This window comes from Eulemur rufifrons, chromosome 25, assembly GCF_041146395.1.
Source record: "Eulemur rufifrons isolate Redbay chromosome 25, OSU_ERuf_1, whole genome shotgun sequence".
Lineage (NCBI taxonomy): Eukaryota > Metazoa > Chordata > Mammalia > Primates > Lemuridae > Eulemur > Eulemur rufifrons.
Window position 1 is genome coordinate 1,539,800 of NC_091007.1, and position 22,186 is coordinate 1,561,985.

The 22,186-nt window shown below is 44.1% G+C and overlaps 2 protein-coding genes across 3 annotated transcripts in view; one reads left to right on the top strand and one right to left on the bottom strand.

Moving 5' to 3' along the window:
- The window catches only part of TASOR2 (transcription activation suppressor family member 2), a 55,023-nt gene extending 38,715 nt beyond the window's left edge, over positions 1–16,308 (top strand). The window contains exons 17-23 of the mRNA XM_069458620.1: positions 282–711; positions 4,128–7,901; positions 10,957–11,082; positions 11,852–12,005; positions 12,908–13,013; positions 15,410–15,591; positions 16,190–16,308. Of these exons, the coding sequence (XP_069314721.1) occupies positions 282–711; positions 4,128–7,901; positions 10,957–11,082; positions 11,852–12,005; positions 12,908–13,013; positions 15,410–15,591; positions 16,190–16,308 (4,891 nt within the window). The remainder of the gene's footprint in view (positions 1–281; positions 712–4,127; positions 7,902–10,956; positions 11,083–11,851; positions 12,006–12,907; positions 13,014–15,409; positions 15,592–16,189) is intronic.
- Positions 16,309–20,033: 3,725 nt separating this feature from the next.
- Positions 20,034–22,186, bottom strand: part of GDI2 (GDP dissociation inhibitor 2) — a 28,660-nt gene continuing 26,507 nt past the window's right edge. For both annotated transcript variants that reach the window (XM_069458864.1, XM_069458863.1), the window contains 3 exons: positions 21,349–21,493; positions 21,074–21,128; positions 20,034–20,987 (listed from right to left, as the gene is read on the bottom strand). In XM_069458864.1, the coding sequence (XP_069314965.1) occupies positions 20,841–20,987; positions 21,074–21,128; positions 21,349–21,493 (347 nt within the window). In that variant the 3' untranslated portion in view covers positions 20,034–20,840. The remainder of the gene's footprint in view (positions 20,988–21,073; positions 21,129–21,348; positions 21,494–22,186) is intronic.

Here is a 22,186-nt window from a genome sequence, read left to right on the forward strand (position 1 = left end):
GGGAGCCGTGTTCAGGTCATGGTTGTCCCGTACAGGTTTTGTGATCTGAAAGGAGTCACCTTGATTCTCGGTTCGCTTCTCTGTGAGATGAGTAGGTGAGATTCATAATTATTCATTAGATCAACTTTGTATTAACATATTCACTGTTTCAGATTTGTGTGTTTTTGTTTTTTAATAAAAATGAACACACAAACTAAGGTTAATAATGGAGGCACTTGCTTGTAATAGATAAAAGTAACCATTTTCAGTAATTTCTGTGTGTTCTTTCTGTGAAACCTCAGGCCCTGGAATACCGATTTGCCTGATGATGTGGAAGAAGTGAAGCTTTTACTCCATACGTGGGTAGCTCTGTTTTACAGCACTCGGAACACGGTCATACGATCATCCCGCAAAGTGGTAGAGCACAGCAACCCTGCAAAATACGTGTCTATAAATAGCACGTTCGACTCCTGTGAGCTCAATGAACCGGAGGATTCCCCTCGTGTGGAAAGATGTTCTGCAGACCCTCTGTCAGAGACCAGCGAAGCTTCCAGGGGTCACGCTGCCCAAGTGTCCTTCCCCGACCCCCACTGCCTGCTTCCTCTCGTTAAACCAACACGCGCCAGAGGCTTGGCACTCTCTGTACGGAATGAACAGGAAGAAATTTTTGTAAGAGAGTGTCATCCTGATACCCCAGAAAGCCAGAATTTCCTCTTTTCTTGTAATAATGAGGTAAGACTGAATGTGTAAATGCTGGCATTATCTTAGAAGAAATTTTCATTTTTTTATATGTAAGGTCACATTCAGAACAGGGCATTGTTTTTTTAGGGAAGTAGATTCTCCAGGTATTATAAAGGATTATAATACCAAAAACCTAGTTATCATAAAGTGTCCACAAATTGTCTGCAGCTAGAGTTAATCTGCCATCTTGATTAGAAAAATAGGAGTAGAAAAAAATACCACAGGGGTCAGGTGATCTGGGAGCCTTCCAGAATTGTGTGTTGCCTATTTAATAATTTGGGACAAATTTCTTGTTCTCTCTGAGCTCTTTTTCTTAATTTTGTAAAAGAGGTGACTACTAACCATCATGTCTTACCTAGAATATTACTTAAGGATCATATGTGGTGATAATAAATATTAGACATACTTTGATAAACCTTAAGGTAGACCAGAATTGGTCATACTAAAGTTATTTTTGGAGACAAAATCCTGGAGCAGTAAATGCTAGAACTCTGAGAGAAAGAGCCATTGCAGATTACTATTTGTGCATGAGGAAAATATACTTTGTTTTGTTCCATTGTTCTTAACTGATGGTTCAGCCAGGCCAGATGATCCAAATTTCCACACACACACACACACACACACACACACACAGACACTCCCCACCTTTTTTTGAGACAGGGTCTCTGTTGGCAGAGCTAGAGTACAGTGGCCATATAACCTCAAATTCCTGGGTTCAAAGCAATCCTCCTGCCTCAGCCTCCCCGGTAGGTGGCACTACAGGTGTGTGCCACAACATCCAGCTAATTTTTTTATTTTGCATAGAGACAAGTGTCTCCCTACGTTCATTGCCCAGGCTGGTCTCCAACTCATGGCCTCAACTGTTACCCCATCTTGGTCTCCCAAAGTGCTAGGATTACAGGCATCAGCCATTGTGCCTGGCCCCAAATTATAACTAGAGCAAATCAAAAAGTTGTGACAAAATTCTAAGTAAATGGAGTGACAAAATACCTTCCTTTTTAACCTTTCAGCCCAGCTTTATTCTAGAATAATTTTGCATGGGTTTGGGCAGCATCTGTGATACTTGCCTTACTTTTGGGTTTCCGTACCTGGGGTCACTGGGGAGTGGGAGGTCCCTGAGTGGGCCTCAGAGGGCCGGCCAGTGAATATCCTCAGAGGATCACTGTCATCAAAGTTGAGATATCTGGACCACTGCATGCCAGATAGCGAGCCCTCCAGGCCCTTCACTCACGGTAACTCAGGTAATGCTCAGAACAAACCAGTGAGGTAAGGACTGGTAATCTCCCCGTTCCGTAGATGAGGAAGCTGAGGCAGAGTGAAGCAGTAATACATCATAAATTGTCAAGCCGAGACTCAAATCTAAACAACCTAGATGTTTCTCAGTGGCAAATTTGTGTGTGTGTGTGTGTGTGTGTGTGTACCCACAAGTGTGTTTGTATGTTTACATACGTATATATTAGGTATGTATGTGCTCTTTTTCTTAAGATGGGGCTCAGAAATGTCATCTGATTGTCAAAGAGATAACATAAAATCCAGTTAAGAGTCACTACCTCAGAATAAGAAAATTCGATTAACTATCATCAGTACTAATTTCAGAATGGTCTTTGGCAAATGAAATAGAATATAAAGAAATATAAAGTGGTGTATTAAAATGAATGATTTCTAACAATGTCTCTAGTGTGTGCTTGCAGAAGTTTTGTCGGACACTCTGTCCTCACTTGAAAGGCACACGCGTGTGCTGCACCGCTCCGTCCTCCACAAGTGGCACACTGGGTTATGGAGAGGACTCCAGTGTCGTAGGCACTAGAGACCAATAGCATGTTCTAGTCATGTGTTTCATTGAACAGTCTTTTTAAATGATCAGACTTTATTTTAGAAACATTACACTTTGCCTGTAGTAAAAAACATACCTAAATATAAACATACCAACGTTGTCACAAATTGCATTTCAAACAAGAGGTTTGAAACACAGGTCCTGACCGCCACCCCGTGTGCTTCAAGACGTGGCAGGCAGTCGTGCGCATGACGTGCCGAACGTTGAAGAGATGTGGCCAGTCGCATTATCAGTCCACTTTGCCATACTCTGGACAAGACCATGCTTGAGGCTTTAAAACAAAACAACCTGTTGACGAGGTTATCAGATTTGTCCTGAGGTAGTTCTGCTAAGATTTAACCTAAGTCTTGCTTGCTACTATTTAAATCAGTCCCTTAGTGTATGAATGCAAACCACTTTGATAAATTTTCAATTGCTCTGTAGGGTAGGAGGTATTAAAATGAGAAAGAAATTATCTCCAGTTTTAAGCAAAGAAGATAGCTAAGGGATGAGGGGCCTTTATTTGCCAGAATAAATGTATTCTGAATACAGGAGATAATTAATTTACTGTCTCCTCATGGGAAAATTCCAGATGACAGTGTATTTGTGGTCTGATTGAAAACAGATGTTTTAAAAAAAAGTTATTCTTTGTTTTAAAAAATCATCTTCTAGTCTCATTTATTATAAAACAAAGTTGAGTACTTTTTCTCTAGTACTACATTTCTGAGTTAAGTGATGCTATTTAGCAAATAGATTGCATTTCAGAATTGCCACCAGTCTAGCCACTTTTCTTCCAAAAGGGTCATTAAAAAAATAGGCTGTGCAATTAAGAAAGTTTCAGAGCTCTCATCTGTGTATGTATTTAAAGGAAATAGGCTGGGCGTGCTGGCTCATGCCTGTAATCCTGTCAGTTTGGGAGGCCCAGGCAGGAGGATCACTTGAGCCCAGGAGTTCAAGGTTGCAGTGAGCCCCTTGAACTCATGATGACACCACTGCACTCTAGCCCAGGCAAAATAATAAAAAAATAAATAAGGTGAAGATACAAATCTCACCGTGTGGGGGGTGGGGTGTATTTAAGCCTGTCTTAAAAAGAGGGATTTATGTGATTGATCCCTGTGATATTTTTGTAGGTTAGAAGATTCAAAAGAACAGACATAAAATTAATGTTTGTCTTTTCTGTTCCCATGTGTAATTATTTTTAAAAAATCAGATTCTGGGCCGGGCGCGGTGGCTCACGCCTGTAATCCTAGCACTCTGGGAGGCCGAGGTGGGCGGATCGTTTGAGCTCAGGAGTTCGAGATCAGCCTGAGCAAGAGCGAGACCCCATCTCTACTAAAAATAGAAAGAAATTATATGGACAGCTAAAACTATATATAGAAAAAATTAGCTGGGCATGGTGGTGCATGCCTGTAGTCCCAGCTACTTGGGAGGCTGAGACAGGAGGATCGCTTGAGCTCAGGAGTTTGAGGTTGCTGTGAGCTAGGCTGACGCCACGGCACTCACTCTAGCCTGGGCAACAGAGTGAGACTCTGTCTCAAAAAAAAAAAAAAAAAAAAAATCAGATTCTGATTTTTTTTTACTTTTGTCATTTCAGGTAATTGGGGAAAAAGCTAAAGAAGAATCATCAAATAAACTAGAGACTTCTAATCTTGTGCTTTCTGGTATTGGAAGTACTGAAACTAACAGACCTTCTATTCCTGGTGAAGATGAAACCCTTCAGCCGCTAGATAGCACAAGGGTGGCTTCTTACAACGGTACTGTCACTCAAGCCACATTCACCACGGCCTACAATGGGATCAGTAGTCAGCCGGTTATGCGTCAGAAATCTGTGTACAGCACGCTGGAAAACAAAGTTGATATTCTTCATGCAAAAGTACAGACAAAGGCAGGTGCTTTTCAGGACCTTATCCAGCATGGCAGCCCCATGAGCAGCGAGTGCCAGCCTTCCTTTGACGGGAAGGATGATGATACGGAGTACGTAGTGATTAATCTGGAACCAATTACTTTCTCTTTGGACAAAAATGCCTATGTACCAGTACAGACAGAAGTTGTAAATAGAGCTGATAAACCTACAGCATTTAATAAGGAGTTGATTAAACAAGTATCACCTGCTGCAAGTCTTAGACATCCTGTGTCCACATTGGAAATGGCGCCAACACAAGGTCTCAGGGACATTCCATCTCTAGCAGTATCAGGACAGAAGGGCACTAAATACCTTTGTGTCTCCTCAGTAAGTAGAGAGACGCTCGATAAAGAAATGCGTTCATTACAGAAAGAGATGCCTGCTCCAGGCTCATCGCCATCGGACGGTGCAGTGGTAGGGGAGGCGTTACCATCAGTTAGAGGATCTGGTTATCCGTTACCCAGTGAAGAAATGAAACACTCTCCAGATTGCTTTCTGCAGACTCGGAGTCTCTGTGGCATCCCTTCAGAAGAGGTTGCAGAGCCAACAGAGGTTGACGTAGACTCATCGTCAGCCTCTACCACCTTGGAAAAGAATTGTTCACTTAAAGGCACTGCATCAAGAAGTAGCCCATCAGATGGCTCTTTAGAACTAAGCAAGAATGTCAGGAGTGTTCTAGACAGTGAAAATACGAATTTTGAATCATTTAACTCGGTATTTATCAAACAGACCAGCCTATCTGTGAATAGAGAGGAGGTCAGCCTAGAGTTATTGGAGGAAGATTCTGATATTGACTTAACTCTCACAATATCACCACCTACAAGTCCCAGAGAAGAAATGCCAGCTGGTGAAATAGAGCAACTTCAGGAGGCCCCATTAGCAAATTTAGAACTTCAGGATATAGCTGAAGAAACAGTTGAGCCAGAAGAGCTGACTCTCACAGAAAACGGAGAAGTGAATTCTGTTGGTTATGTGTCTGTATATCCTGCAGTATCAGAAGAACCGGTAGAAAAGAAGAAGACAAAAGGTGATAATTTGCAACCAGTTACTTTAATACTTTCTAAGGAAAACTGCACACTTGAGATTGCAGAGGAAATTAACGTGACTTCTGACTTTCGCTTTGATTCTCTAATTGAGGAAGTGTCACCAGCTTCCAGTCCTGACGCCCCAGGACCAGTTGAAGAGACGAGACCGTTTCAGGCTGTGTCTCCGTGTGCGTTAAGACTTCCTGGTGCACAGTATAAAAAGAGTAATGGATTCTCCCATCTTGAGTCCGGAGATTTAGGCGTAACAGAAAAAGAAAATTCGTTTGTCAGTCCTACCCATCCAGTGGGACAAGATAACTTAACTCAGGTACAACAAATGCAGCTCTCTGCTGAAATGCCTCTAATATTAACTCACCATCCGGGAAGAAAAGGTAGACTAACCCTCCCTGGTAAAGTGACTGAGGAAGTTGTCCCTGGTGAGTGTGACGAGAGTTCATCTTTCTCAGAAAAGGTGCAGTGCTGTGGTACAGAGTTAAACCAACCTGCCTTAGCTGCTGAACACAGAGGTGACTTCAAACCTCCTCTCGAAAAACTGGTGAAGTCAGGAAATCCGTTGCAGCCAATAAGTATAGAGAACAGAAATTTGGACTTAAAACATCTTGTCTTGGGGTCCAGTGAACTTCCATTTAATCCTAAAAAGGTTAATGAAAGTAAATCTTTGGGCATTAAGAAGAATCTCTTTAACAGGGAGGTGAAAACCCACGAAGGCAGTTGCGTGCAGGTTAAGTCCTTGAACCCTGCCTCAGTTGGTGGAGCTTTGGCTACCCAGGCGTACGTGCACTCGGAGATCCCAGCACTTGGTTCTTCCTCAGATCCTGCCACGCTAACCCATTATATAAGACCAATGAATGTAGAGCCAGGCTTTCAAACACAGGAAATATCAGTAGTCAAAATGGCCAGTTTGCTTAAGAACAGTGAAACTGAAGCAAAGTCGTATGAAGAAACCATAGATGTAGGCACCGTTGACCCTCAGTCCAACGCCACATCTTCAGAAAGCGAACAAAAAGCAATCCACATGTCGCAAGATGTGTCGCAGTGTGTACCAAAGGAGCTGTTGAATGGTGGGGTTCTCCCCACGTGTGCCGGTTCTTGCCAAAATACGGCAGACTTCAGTGAAAATATCAGTAAAGAGCCTTCTGCTTCCTTTGTTCCAGAGCCCTTTGAGCCTCCTGCTGGTGGAGTCTCTAAAGAGCACATGGACCCCGAGAGGCCTGGTGAGGGGCTCGGGGCTGCGGCTGGGTCTGAAACCCTGGGCGGACACGCGGAGGTCAGCGTGAATTCTGACATGCACTATGAACCGCTTTCTGCAGACTCGGATCTAGACCCTCTGGGTGATTGTAGAAATCCCAAACCAGCCGTGGAAGACTCTTGCACTTTGCGAGGTGGTCACACCAGGAGAAAAGATGCTGCCAGAGATGGTTATGACTCTCTGGTGACCTCACACAGTGGTGATCACAAAGACTGGAGCTGCTCTAACTGGGTTCCGGGTGAGGAGAGGAGCCTCCCTCCCAGGCCCTGGGCCAGTGGGTTGAAGAAAGAGGACAGGTGTGTGCCGTATTACGTCCAAATCCCGGATCTCCGGGGCATCCCCAGAACTTACACCAACTTCACTGTAACCAAAGAGTTCAGAGATGCCCCAAGAACTTCACACCACCTTAAGGGGCACCCGAATGCCACTGCAACCTGCGGCCTGCCCAGCTCCTGGACAAGCACTTGGCAGGTGGCAGATGACCTCACCCAGAACACTTTGGACCTGGAGTACCTGCGCTTTGCACATAAGGTCAAAGAAACCGTCAAGGACGGGGATGGGCCGCGTCCTGCCTCCCACGCCGGTGTCTGTGCGAGGGAGTCACTGCTCCAAATGGCCATCGGCGCCTTCCCTCTGACGGCTCCTGAGGCCCCAGCTGTGCATCCCGCGTGCAGGAGCAGAAGCCCCCTGCGAGTCACAGTTGTGCACTCGGACCCCAGACAGAGCCAGCACGGGAGAGGCCCCGCACCCAGCGATCTGGACAGCTTTTCCTCCTGTGGTCCCAGTAGAAATCTCACACATTTTCCCAGAAATCAGACTGCTTCATTCCACCTCAACAAGCTGAAATACAACAGTAACAGTACTTTGAAAGAATCTCGAAATGATATTTCCCTTATTCTCAGTGAATATGCCGAGTTCAATAAGGTGATGATGAATAGCAACCAGATCTTCCAAGATCAAGAACTGAACATTGCTTCCGGAGAAGCCGCCGCGTCTCCGGAGACGTTTCTGTCTTGCCCGAGACAGTCGGCCTCCTACGAAGACCTGATCGCAGACTTGTGCACCAACTTGCATGTCAAACTGAAAAGTGTTATGAAAGAGGCTTGTAAAAGCACCTTCCTGTTCTACCTTGTCGAAACAGAAGACAAATCATTCTTTCTGAGAACAAAGGTAAAGTGCCAGCTTTTTCTTACGCTTTTTATTAAGTGCTTTCTAATTTTAGTTTATTTGGACATAATAAATTCAGCATTCTTGGCTTCAGAAAGAAACCATGGTATGAGATGGTATGTGGGTTTCACAGCTCAGTGTTTGCATACTGAATGTTTTCCTGCAGGGGTCTGCGGTGATACTGGAGGGTGGGTGCGATGTTGTGAGTAAGGGCAGTGACTAAGTTTTCACAAAAAACTACCAACCTAGTAGACATGCCCGTTTTCAAATGTAAATGTAAACATAACCCAATGTTAAAATACAGATTTTCCAAAAATTTTTACTGCCTGTGCTCCTCCATTAGTGGGATAGTTGAGAGGGACCTCTTTTGGTTTGGGATGTATTTTTTAAAATTTGAATATTAGGAAAACTGATGTTCTGGTGAGTACATGGGTCTTAAGTGTAAATGATGTAGCCATGGTGAGATCCTGGCTTGGGAAGAGCCAGATCTGTCTTCATTCACCATTAGCTTCCTCATTTTATCCTCTCAGAATTTATTTTTCTTCAATTTAGGGTATAGACAGCATTTTTTAAAAAAATTTTTTAATAATTTGAAATTCACATAAAGGTTGCAGAAATAGTACTCTTCATTCAGATCCCCTAATATTAACATTTCGGAACCATTTGCAAATGTGTTGCACACAGTGTCCTGTTACCCCTTGACACTGAAATGTGTGTTACCTGAGGACAAGAATACTCTTCTGTATGATCACAGCACAGCCCTCCAAGTCAGGAAGTTAACATAACCCAGCGTGACCGTCTGCTCCACCAGCTTTAGCGTAGTTCCAAGATCACAGGTGTGTGTGCTTGTCTTCAGTCTGGAATCCCTCTGTCATCCCTTATGATCTTGACAGCTTTGAAGACTGGGGGCCAGTCATTTGGTAGCATTTCCTTCAGTTTGTGTTCATGTGTTGTTTCCTCCCGATTTGTGCATTTTGGGCAGGAACACCCAGACATGGGATGCTGTGTTCCTCTTGGTGTGTGTGCCAGGAGGCCCCTGTGTTGATTTCTCCCCTTACTGGTTTATTTTTCTGAAAGGGTCATCCTCTCTTTCATTATTTTCAACTTCAGGTCCCAGACCCAGCCAGTGGGCATCCCTTTCAGCTGGCTTCTCTGTCCTCTTGACAAAATCCCCATGATTCTTGGGGCGCTTCTTTGCTTTGTGATGTAACATGTTGCAGGCTTATCTTGTATTTTCTCTGGCCCAGCCTTGAAGAACAGGTTTGGCTTTTGTTTTTCTGGAGACAGGGTCTTGCTCTGTCGCCCAGGCTGCAGTGCAAAGGCATGATCACACAGCTAGCTCACTATAGCCTCGAATGCCTGGGCTCAAGCGATCCTCCCACCTGGGCCTCCTGAGTAGCTAGGACTACAGGCATGAGCCACTGTGCCTGGCCTGTATTGTTGCTAGAGTCCCAAACACTTGTTTCCTTCTATAAATTGGCTCCTATTTTGTGTCACTTAAATATGACTAAATGATTTTTCCCAAATGTGTGGAATCTGCTCTTTAGCATATAACTGACTTTTTTTTTCTTCTGCCAAAGATCCTTTGTTCTCCAAGGTTCTTAGTAAATGGTTGCTAGGTTTGGTTTGTATTCCCTGTTGTCTTTGTTCCAAGTTCCTTGCTGTTTTGGTAAGCAGTGGTGTAGTTGAAAATATAAAGTATTGAAAGGCCTTCAGTCTTTCTAAAACTGCTTGGCCTCCAAGAGCAATCTGGAAGTTTAATTTTTTTCTTTTTTACCTTAAAGTTAATTTTGTTTGGTTAATTAATATATCCTGTAGCCTGACATGTGCTAGAATGTCTGGAGTCAACTGAGTTAGCATCTTGGCCACGCACCTGTTTTGCCACAGTGATCAAAAAATACTTGGTTTCTTCCTGCTTCCATCTCCTCAAAAGTAATGAAGCAATAATCTTAGTTCTCACTTCCTATCCAGATCAGGTGGTGATTTTCATGTAGAAAAGAGATCATAGCAATGCTAAATTTTATTTGTATCAAGAGTACTGTTAGATATCATGCTTGTTTTTATGGTGAATGTATTGTTTCATGATAAAATTTCATCACATGGCCACTGTTTACAACAGAAAATAACAAATGTACAAAGGTAAAACTAATTTTCTTTTCCTTTCTTTTTGTTGCAACAGTCTCGCTCTGTTGCCCAGGTTAGAGTGCAATGGTGTCGTCATAGCTCGCTGTAACCTCAAGCGATCCTCCTGCCTGGGCCTCCTAAAGTGCCAGGATCACAGGCACCCCTCCCTGACATGCCATACATTTTAAGTGATAAAATTTAAGATAGTTAAAATTTGAATTTTTTTCAAGATCCAGGGAAACAGACTAAAGTAACACTTTATTTTTGTAAAGGAATAAATGATGGTGGTTGTTCTTCATATAACAATGAACATCCACATAAAACCCAGCAGAAACTCAGAATCCTTCAGATAGAAATGTAATGTCAAAATCACAAGGGAAGCAGGGTTCAGGCATTTCTTCCACTATTCATACGAACTGGGGTATGGGGAGCTGTTCTCCTCCCACCTGCACCTGACCCCCATGCAGGCTACACCACAGCACCTGTCTCAGTCAGGACCAAGCGATTGCCGAGTCTCTCCAAAATCAGTCCCCATTTATGATAGAGAGATGCATAGGTATACGAATATTAAGTTCTAGAAGTGTGGCATCTTTAAATGTCCATTATTCCCAAGGTAGCTCATCCCCTTGAAGCATGTGAAACTCATGTAGATGAGTATGATGTTCAGAAGAAATCAGCCTTTCATACTTTACGGACATAGAAGATTTGTCGTGAACTGCATCATCTTTGAAATAAACTATTAAATGCAGTTGCTGACAATCCCCAAGAGTCATTTGTTTTCTATATAAAAGGTGCTTATTTAGTAACAAATTACCTTGTTAGGATATAATGTAGTTAAATAAGATGTGTTTTGACGGATTGTTTTTAATAAACTATAATAGTAGTTCTGTGCAAGGATCCTTCCTTTAGTAATGACTGTTTGGAAATCTTCCAGCACATTCTGAGGAAAGGGGGCCACACAGACATCGATCCTGAGCACTTCTGTCAAGCCTTTCACAGAGAGGATGACACACTAATAGTCATCATCAGAAATGAAGATATAGCATCACATTTGCATCAGGTAGGTTTGGAAATCATTTTCCTACAGTTCTGTAATGCTCAGACCCGTGGCCGTCACTGCCTTTCTTGCTCAGGGGAGACGCTAACACAGAGGCTGCCACTGGGCCTGTGAGTGGGGATCCAGGTCTGCGCTGAGGGGGCGCTTGATGCTCCCAAGCATTTGTAGGGCAGTGTGTTTCAGAGAGTTAAGAAAATATTTATCTTAACTAAGGGAGAACTACAAAGAGGTGAGAGAATGCTAAATTTTCTCACCTGTGATATAAATCTGCATCATTTGTATGTTTAAGTTTTGCTTTAAAAGGACTTTGAAAATTTCACCTTTTCCCTCTTTGTTATATCTGCCAACTGGTTGAGTAATAGTAATTGCTTGTCAGGGAGACCCATAATCCTGCCTTGTCAGCGAGTGGCCTGAGCCCGACACGGCCGGCACCCACGTGTGAACTGGGGACAGGGACCACAGGTCCCGCCTGGCTGCCGGTTGCTTTTCAGGTCCCCAAACCTCATGTGTGTGTGCTCTTCCCTCACTAAGCATTTCTACCCTATGGGAGTTCTAGAGACTCCTTTTAATTAATTCTGATGAGCTTGCAGCCACTGGTGATGCGCCGAGTGAACATTGCTTAGGTGGGGCAGACTTCCCTTCTGTAATCCAGGCTTGAAAGTACTTTCAGCAGTTTCCGAACCTTGAAACCCTTGGGTAGAAAAGTGAGGGAGGTTTTAAGAAAACATGCTCCGTGAACCTGTCTTCATGAGGGTCCTTCCGTGTTGAACAGATTCCTTCTTTGCTGAAGCTGAAGCATTTCCCCAGTGTCGTCTTTGCCGGTGTCGACAGCCCTGGAGATGTTCTCGATCACACCTACCAGGAGCTGTTCCGTGCAGGAGGCTTTGTGATATCGGACAGCAGGATACTAGAAGCCTTAACATTAGGTTGGTCTTGTATTTTCTTTGTTTCTTTCTTTGAAGTCTGTTCTGATCAATTGCTTCTCACTCGGTGGCGAAATATTATTTCATTTAAAAAAAAATGCACTCCAGAATATCACTTGCCGCCCACTGAGGGCTTGATTTCTGCTGCTGTCTTCTGTGCTGGCTCTTTCGGGTAGGGCCGACCCCTGGAGGGCAGTGATCCTAGCGTAAGCTCCCTCCCTCTCGGTAGTGCAGCTAAACTCCTGTTCACACAGATTCATGATTTTTATTATGTTTGACTCCTTCACTTGCCAAGTCAAGTCAGCTACATAGTAAATTTTTTCCGTAGAATCAGCCTTCTTCATTTCTGATGGCATCACCCCTCCCACCTTGTTGGTACCATGAAAAATCTTTAAATGGCTACTAAAAGTCACCTTGTTTAATCATCCGTCTGAAAACTCATAGCATTTACTTGTCTTAGGGCAGACACTTCTATGAATAATCCAAACTTGCCCCAGCTCTGATCACATTTGAAGTGACCACCACTTCTGGGTCAGAGGAAGCGTGGACCTTCAACAGTGTGACATGTCCATGGAAACTGGGGCTAGAAAATATTTGCAGGTCCTGGACTTAGAAACTTCACCCCCTTTTTCTCTGCCACAGTGGGGCCTCCTGCTTGTCTGCCATCGCGCGGTTTGTGCAGAGCTTTAGCTGCCGGTGGGCGGCGCGGGCAGGCAGGCCCGGGTGCAGGGGCCCTCGGCCGGAGCATGGGATGCTGCCCAGCCGGGTTCGGGTACTTGGCACTGATACAGTGTACACTCAGCCATGGGCTTTTTTTTTCCCCCCAAATAATAATTGCTGCACTTTGCATGAGCCCTAGGAACCCCACAACACAGTTATTTTGCCAAACCTATTCTATTCTGTAGGTGAACTGAAGGAAATTGTGAAAATCCTGGAAAAACTAAATGGAAATGCAAGATGGAAGTGGTTGCTTCACTACAGGGAAAACAAAAAGCTGAAAGAAGATGTGCGGTAAGGGCGTTACATGGTGGGATGGGAACTCTGATGTTCTGTGCTCGGCCCCGTGCGCTCCAGGCGCTGCTGCCGGCTAAGCCGTGCTGGGCGGAACCGCCCTCGTCCCTAAGCACAGCGTGCAGGGTGCTGGCTTCGTGCTGGGCTTTGTTTGTAGCAGGGCTTTCCGTGAAGAGCGTGTGTTTCGGCCGAAGTCATTAGCTTGAGGCACGCACTTCTCTAGACTAATGGAAAGGGGCCAAAGTTAGATTCATGAACTATGGGCTTGCTCCAGTAATGCTTTTTTTTAAATATTTAATCATAAGACGTTATCACAGTTTTAAGACAAATGGAAAGAATCTACCCTTAAATTCAGCCAGGCACATCCTGGTCCCATCAACTGAGGAGGCTGAGGCAGGAGGGTTGCTTGAGCCCAGAAGTTCAAGTCCAGCCTGGGCAATGTAGCAAGACTCCATCTCCAAGATACAAATAATTAAAAACAAGGGACTGTAGACAAACCTCCTTAAATCTAAACCTGAGGTTTATAAAAACATGTATTCCTGCTTCCTGACATAGAGGTTGAAGCACCAAGCACACAGACTGCCGAGTGCTCCTCTCTGAAGTGCCGGCGGCTGCCACGCGGCTTTCTCCAGATCCGCAGCCGTGTGAGTGCGCCCGACCGTGAGAACAGAATTTCGGGAAGGGCTTCCCTTCAGGAGAGGAGCAAGAGCAAAGCAGAGAGGTTTCCTTGTCAGGAGCGTAAGAAGGGAGGGGCGGAGGCTTTGGCAGGTCAAGGGTGTCCCCAGGTCCGAGGGCTTCGTTAACCAGCAGGTGAGGGGGAAATGTCAACTTCAGTAATAACTAGAGAAGCACATTAAAGCGCTGAGGTACCGTAGCACAACTGTAAAATAAATTAAAATAATGTAGCATTTCTAGGACTTTGGGTACATGGAAACACAGGCATGCATTGTTTAATGACAAGGGTAAGTTCTAAGGAATTCCTCATTAGGCAGTTTTGTCCTTGTGTGAAGGTCGCAGGGTGCACTTAGACCAAGCTGTGCGGTGGGGTAGCCGGCTGCGCTCCAGCCCAGTGCCCCGACCGCACATTCTGCTGCAGGCAGCTGGAACACGGCGCCATCGATGCATGTGAACATGGCAAGGGTACAGTGAAAACACGCTATTGTCATCCTCTGTGACTGCTGTTGTATATGTGGTTCGTCTTTGACCAAAACATGGTTTTAGGGTACGTGGCTGTACCTTGTGTTACTGCTGGCTGGCACTGTAATATGGTCTTCAAATTGTACCAGTCGGGCTTTCTGTAACAGGCGTGTTGAGAACTCATTAGAAAACTCATGACATCCTTTGCCCTTCTGGGGAATTCATCCAGAACAACCTAAGTGGGTTTGTTTGTTTTGCCTTTTGAGACAGTCTTACTGTCTCCCAGACTAGAGTGCAGTGGCATCGTCCACCCTGACTCACTGCAACCTCCAACTCCTGGGCTTAAGTAACCCTCCTGCCTCCCAAGTAGGTGGGACTACAGGCCTGTGCCACCATGCCCAGCTCATTTTTCTATTTTTAGTGTGGCGGGGCTGGGGGGGGAGGGGCCTCAAGCGATCCTCCCACCTTGGCCTCCCAGAGTGCTAGGATTATAGGTGTGAACCACTGCACCTGGCCCCACTTAACTTTTAAAAACCACTATTTCTACAAAGGTGTTTGTAGATCTCGGTGGTTATCATTAATTGCAAAACCAACCTCAACTCCATCTCTCGCTAAATATGAAAAAGATATATAGACTATATGCATATTTTAATAAACTTTATAAAGATGCCACCCAAAACTTACACGTAAGCAGAAGCGTATAAAAAGCTTCTGTTCACAGTAATAAGGATGGATGATGAGAGTTGGTATCAAGACCAGTCATATAAAAAGAAACTCATATATACATCAGGAAAAGCCTGGAAGGAGCTGTTGTCAGGTGGCAGTAGGTGAGGTCACTAGGGTTGTGGGATGGGGGGTCACTTGGTTGGTCTTCAGCGCGCAGAAGGGCTGTGCCTGGAGAGACGACGGCAGACGCAGAGATGGTCAGAGTTAAACCCAGAGTCAGAGGAAGAAAGACTAGGTGGCAGCAGGAGTTTAAGGAAGACAGTTGGTGATCATCTGCTCACAAGGCTTAACAGAGGTTCTGAGAGACGCGTTGCTATACGCAGCAGCAGGGTCCCCCCGCCCCATGGCCTGCGTGGCCGTAGATGAATATGTGGTGTTCCTCCTAGAATGAGGCCCATATTTTGAATGCGTATTTACAAAAGGAATAAGTACAGCTGTATTGTTAAATCCAGGAGGCTGGATATGTCATAAAAACACTGAAAATTAGGATAATTGTCAGAAACTTACACTGAATCAAAATTTGGTTATTGCAGAGTGGATTCAACTGCACATAAAAAGAACATAATATTAAAGTCTTATCAGAGTGCAAATATCATCGAATTGCTTCACTATCACCAGTGTGACTCCCGGTCATCGACAAAGGCAGACATTTTGAAATGTTTGATAAACCTGCAAATTCAGCACGTCGATGCCAGGTTTGCCGTCTTCCTAACAGGTAACGCACAGCCCGAGTCCCACCTACTGTCGTCGCTCAGTTAATGCCACAGAAGGTCAGCTCTAGGAACCCCTGTCCCAGTAGTCACTGGATACCTGATACAGAGCATCGTCGTCCCTCGGGTGCCAGAACCGCCCAGTCGATGCTCCAGTCCTTCACAAGGAGGGAGGGGTATGTTGGCGTATAACCTACCCCTGCTCCCGTGTCCAGAACTGAGCTCTAGATCACTTCTGATACCTAGCACTGTGCAAACACTTGTCACACTGTATCGGACCAGGGCCTCTGATTGACAGCCGAGAGCGCTTTGACAGACGCCCGGGGGCGTGGCGGGGCTGTCTCAGCAGCGCCTCTGGGTACCTGATCTGCAATTTTTAATGTTTTCTGTGACTCTTAACTAGGATTTTTCTAGGGACGGCAGGGGTCACATGGATCAGTGGTCGCCAAAACATCTTTTTCTTACTTGAACCAGATTCTTTCTCTCTCCACCCCCACATTAGGGAGTTCCATGTAGATTTCTTTTTAATAAAAGGGGCTTTTTAATAACGGGTTCTGTTACCTGAAAATAATGTACATTACCAAAAAATTTTCTTTTTCACAGACAAGCCTACTATCTCCAGAGAAGTCTTTGAAAATAGTGGAGTCCTTGTTACAGATGTAAATAACTTTATAGAAAATATACAAGAAGTAGCGGCTCCCTTTAGGAGTAGCTATTGGTAAGAATACTTTTTATGTAACTCCCATGTGGGCTGGAGTTGCTAACAGATAAAACTGTTCTTCATGCTATAAATTTAAAGTTTATTTAGAATTGCATAGTTTGGCATAAATGGGAATTCCTGCAGTATCACTAATGAAATAACTAACCGCCTTCACATGACTGCATATAACCTTCCCATTATATATACAGCATCCCATTTCTGGAACATTTTGATTTAAAAATCTAATTATCAATTTTGTTTCTCCAGGTGACTCAACTCCAGCTTGCCTAGACTTGGAAGATGCCAATAACAAATTATCTTCCCTTTTCTTTGGAAAACTTGGATACAACACATGAATAGTCTTCTATTTGAAAGATCAATGTTCTATAACTTGAAAAGTCCTTCGTCTTTTTCATTTATATTTTGCTAAAATGTCTGACTTCAAAGTACTTGTCCATTGGCTTTGGATTGCAGTGTTAAGTATTTTAAATTACTTTCATTTGAAACAGGATGTCTTCAAAGCTATTAATTGAACTTAGTATTAAGAGTTTTACAACACATTTACTTAGTTGGAGCAAAAATAAGTCTATTTTCACAAATAGCTTTGTTTTTGCATGTTAATGTCAGAAAGGCATACATAGTGCACGCTGTGGTCTGTTTTAAAGGTTTTACCACCCTTATAAAAACTATCAAATGGTTTTATTTGCTATTATACAAGCAACAACACTACATAAAGACATTTTTCCTAAATGGTACTCATTTATAAATTGTCATTTTTTTGTAAATACTGTACTACAGAATCAACTTTCTGAGGAAAAAAATAATCATTTATTTATGATATTAGAAATAATTTCTACTGTAATCTTTAAAACTCAAAACCAAGCCAAAAAAAAAAAGTTTGTAAGATACATAGTATCTATTTGGAGCAAAGGTTTTTGTAACTAATTTGTTTCACTTTTTTAATAAAGACAACTAAAAATCATTCAACTGTTCCAGCAGTGATTTTATAGGAATAATTTAACTTGTACGGAATGTCTTAGGATTTTCAGCCCATTTAGGAGGACCACTTCCATCCCGTTGGTCTAGTTACTAGACTTGCCTCCCAGAGTACACTGGGCAGCAAATTACAGGAGAGAATTGCACCTGCCCTTTACGTAGAAACTTCCTTCAAAAGTCATTTGACTGCTTTGTATCGTTCCTACCTAAACAAAAGAGCTGATTTATTTTCTCAGGACTCAGTGTTTTCATTATTGACGCTAATTTTTCCTCCAAGGACAAGAATCTAGCATGGGGACCGTAACTATTCGGTACAGTGAATTACTAGGGACAAAGAAAGTAACATTTATTGAGCACTTACCTACAAGCCTCCAAACACTGCCTGACACACTCACCTGTCACGTGGCACCTTGTAGGTGTTCACCTCCCCTTGCTGAAAAGCCTGCCAGCAGCCACAGGCCCTCTCTCTCAGTCCCATGCCGCCTCTTCTGTAACTGATTTAATACTCAGTCACACCACATACCAGTGTCGCCTGTGTGCTCCACTGGCCTAGCACACATCAGTAGGTATTCAATACATATGCTGAATGAAGGATATGAACATACATTTTTCTCTAGCTTGTGCCACCTTTCCCTGCATTAAACTTCAGAATTTGAAGTATTATGAGAAGGGAATAAAAAGGCATGCTGGGTTTTTAGATAATTTTATCATATACAAAAAGCGGTGGTTCTCAACCAGGGACATCTGATGACATCTGGAGACACTCACTTGACACTAGGGAGGTGCTACTGGCATCGAATGTATAGGGAGGGCCAGGGATGCTGCTACGGTCCCATAATGCACAGGGTGGCCGCTACAACAATGATCCAGCCCAAAACATCAAGCGTGGGGGGTTAAGAAGCCGAGCTAAAGTGATCACTCAGGCAATCTGAATAAAAACCTAAATCACTACCCTAATTCCTTTAACAGGTCATCTGCCTTAGCCTGTCTCCTTTCTAGATATTCTTCTGTGATCAACAGGAGGGAAAGGCCTTAACCTATAAGAACTATTTCTAAATATCATTTAAATTACATGGAAACACCAAAAAAGCCCAGATAGTCAAGGTAATCTCAAGCAAAAAGAACAAATCTGGAGGCATCGCATTACCTGACTTCAAATTATAAACCAAGGCTGTAGTAACCAAAGCAGCATTTATGCCACTGGAGACACAAACCGACCAATGGAACAGAACCCAGTCATAAAACCATCTACCTACAACCAGCTGATCTTCGACAAAGCAGACAGCAGCAGCCACTGGGGGAAGGAGGCCACAGGCCAGTAAACGGTGCTGGGAAAATTACAGAGCCACGTGCAGAAGAATTAAACAGGACCCCTGGGTCTCTCACCATATACAAAAATTCAAGATGGATAAAAGACTGAAATGTAAGGCATGAAACCATAAAAATTCTAGGAGAAAATGCAGCAGAAACTCTTCTAGACGTTGGCCTAGGCAAAGAATTCATGACTAAGACCCCAAAGGCAATTACAGCAACAACAAGAACAAATACATGGGACTTGATTAAAAACCTGCACAGCAAAGGAAACAACTGAGCGAAAAGACAACCTACAGAATGGGAGAAAATACAAGCCATACATCTGACAACAAAGGGCCAATATCCAGAATCTACAAAGAACTCACATCTGCAAGAAGAAAACCACCATATGAAAAAGTGGGCAAAAGACATGAACAGAAGTTTTTCAAAAGAAGATAGACAAATGGCCAATAAACATGAAGAAATGCTCAACATTACTAGTCACCAGGGAAATGCAAATTAAAACCACCGTGAGTTACCACCTTACCCCTTCAGAATGGCCATTCAAAAGTCCAAAAACAGACGCTGGCATGGATGCAGAGAAAAACGAACGCTTACACACTGTTGGTGGGACTGCAAATTCTTAAAATAGCACAGCCCCTATGATAAACTGTACAGATTCCTCAAAAAAATAAATGCAGACCTACCATTCGATCCAGCAATCCCACCGCTGGGTATAGGAAGAGAAGTCATTTTATCAAAAAGACACCTGTACCCAAATGTTTATTGCGGCACAATTCAGTCACAAAGATGTGGAATCAACCTAAGTGCCATCGATTCATGAGTGGATTGACAAGCTGTGGCGTACGTACACCACATAAAAAGAAATGAAAATGTCTTTTGCAAACCTGGACAGAACTGGAGATTAAGTATCTCAGGAATGGAAAAACAAACACATGTTCTCACTGGTAAGTGGAAGGTAAACAACGGGCGCACGGGGACAGATGCGCAACCGTCACTGGACAATCGAGGAGGGAAGACCTGTCAGGTACGATGAACACTACTCGGGTGACGGCCACACTTACAGAAGCTATCCTTGTAACAAAAACACTGGCACCCACTCAGTATTTTGGAATAAATAAATTACATGGAAACGATTAAAGCATTCGTTCTACCTGATGGAATTTATATACTCTTGTAATTGCTGCTATAAGCAAAATTATTAAGGGCAATAACTTGTATCTGTGTAGTCAAGAATACTTGTTCCAAGCCACTACTAACTAAGATCCTCAAAGAGTTTAGCAATTACATCCTTGTAAAGAATGAAATTTGAGGTCTACTCACGGGGAAGCCAGACGGCGGCGGCTGCTGTGATCCGTCCAGACCCGGAGCCACCCACGCGCTGGGTGCCTGAGCACGTGCCCAACACCCCACGCCTGGCACGGCCGTACAATGAGGACAGACAGAGCGCACCGCGCTGGTTTCCAGCATCCGGCTTTATTGTGCAGTACAGAGATCATGTGGAGCCCACAGCAGGGGCCCCGTCAACACTGCGTCGCAGCCTGGTCCTCCGAGAAGCCACGCCTGGGACACGGAAGACGCGTCTGCATTTTGCCTGCCTTACGGTGGGTTCCTCCCCCTCCTCGCATCAATTTTATTAGGTTAAAACACCACATACTGGCTTCCTCTAAGGGACTCCCCAAGTCTGGAGTTTGGGTAAGATTTTATGCCCACGTATCCAAACTTGTGGCTGTGCTATTCGGGGCCCCGCCCTAATACCCGACATGACACAAAATGTCAGGTTTTAGGGAAAACTCGTGGACGCCGTCCCGAGGCGTGGAATACTCAATTCAGGATCTCCTTGATGTCTCGAGGACAGATGTCACACGAATTGTACGGGCCCAGCTCTCGAGAGCAGCAGCACGTAACTGCAAAGCCTACACTGATTAAAAGATACAAATACTGTCTCAAATTCTCTGTATCAGTATCACAATGTTCGTTTAAAACTGATCCTTCACTAGAAAAAAGCCAGTTTGGTTAAATAGAACAGAATGTGGAGACCGGCCAATCCGGAGTAGCCACTCCATGGAAACGAGAGTTAATACATGATATTAGGAAGATGAGGGGAGGAATGTTCACCGGCACAGCGCTCTTCAGCCCGCTCCGTTTTGATCACAAAAGCAGGCCCGACAACAGTGATTTCACACAATGCATTATTTGCCACATTGTACATCTGTCCTACTTAGGTAGCGGCATGTACTGCTGTTAGTCTTCCCCATAGATGTCGTTTTTCTTGCGCTTCATTTCCTCAAAGTCAAACTCTGATCCTGTCATCCTCTTATAGATGTTTTTAATGTCATCACAGGTTGTCTCAAAGTGAGTTGTAGCATCGTATGTGCGGGAAATAAAGATCTGGAAATAAAAATTACAAAGACTTAAACTTCAGAGGTGTCTCCCAAGAAAGCCCGATCAGAACCTTTGCGCATCTCCACACTCACCTGGCTTTCTGTTCCCACATCTTTTGGTACAAGGAGGTCACTGATGCTAACAAATCTGGAGAGGGGAGAGAATTAAGTCAGCGGGTGAGGCGGCCTCACACAACCACCGCGGTGCCCGAATTTCTAAGCCCAAAGGACACACCAGCCGGAGATGAGACACTGGGGACCCCGCACAGCAGCCCGTGGCCGCCGCCTTCTCCCACGCACCCCACCATGGAGCCAAAAATCCAGGCCTCAACTTGGATGCTGGTTATTAGAATGAACACAACACTCACTTCTGTTCAATTGGTTCTAAGAGCTCCAGAGCTGGTCTGATTTCTTTCTCGGGTTCCTTGGTTTCCACGGTTGTGCTGACGATGGCAATGTACTTGCCCTGGGCCGCCACGCTGTGCGCGGAGGAGATCATGCAGACGTAGATATCTGGAACACACAGCATCAGGTCACTGCCTGGCGCTGCTGTCTGGGACTCGGCACACACAGGTGGCACCAATGTCACTGTGAGGTGTGACCTTAAGTCACTCTGAATAGGTGAGATCTTCTGAGCTTGCGCTCTAAGTGGAGGCAGACAGACTTGTATATAGATACACAAATACTCAATAACACGAATCGCTTTTAACCTATTAGATGTTAAGGATTCCTGTAGCAGTGAACTGCCGAATTGTGGAATGAGATCTCTTTCCAGCTGTGCCATAGCTAACTGGAAAACCTGGCAAACCACATTAACTACTCTTGACCTTGCATGTGGGAAAGTTTTGAATAGTGAAGAAATGATTTATTCAGTAATGATGTCTCATTTATCGATTAATGTAATATAAAATTGCAGGACCCACATAAATGATTTTGGAGTCGGCATGATAAACAGACTTGTCTGTGAGCCACACTACTGAGTGTGTAACTTCCAGCGCAGAAAGCCCCACGGGGTCCCCTTGATTCTTGTTTAGATTGTCACAGACCGGGGACCTGCTTGGGAACCCCTGAAAGATTAAGTCCCAGTCCCTTTGTTCTACCGGTAATCTTTCGTGATTTGATTTCTTCTGTGGAAAAAAATGGTAACACAGGTAAGTAGCTCTTACCTGTCCCGCTAAAACCTGTTGACCCTTTTAAGTTGAATTT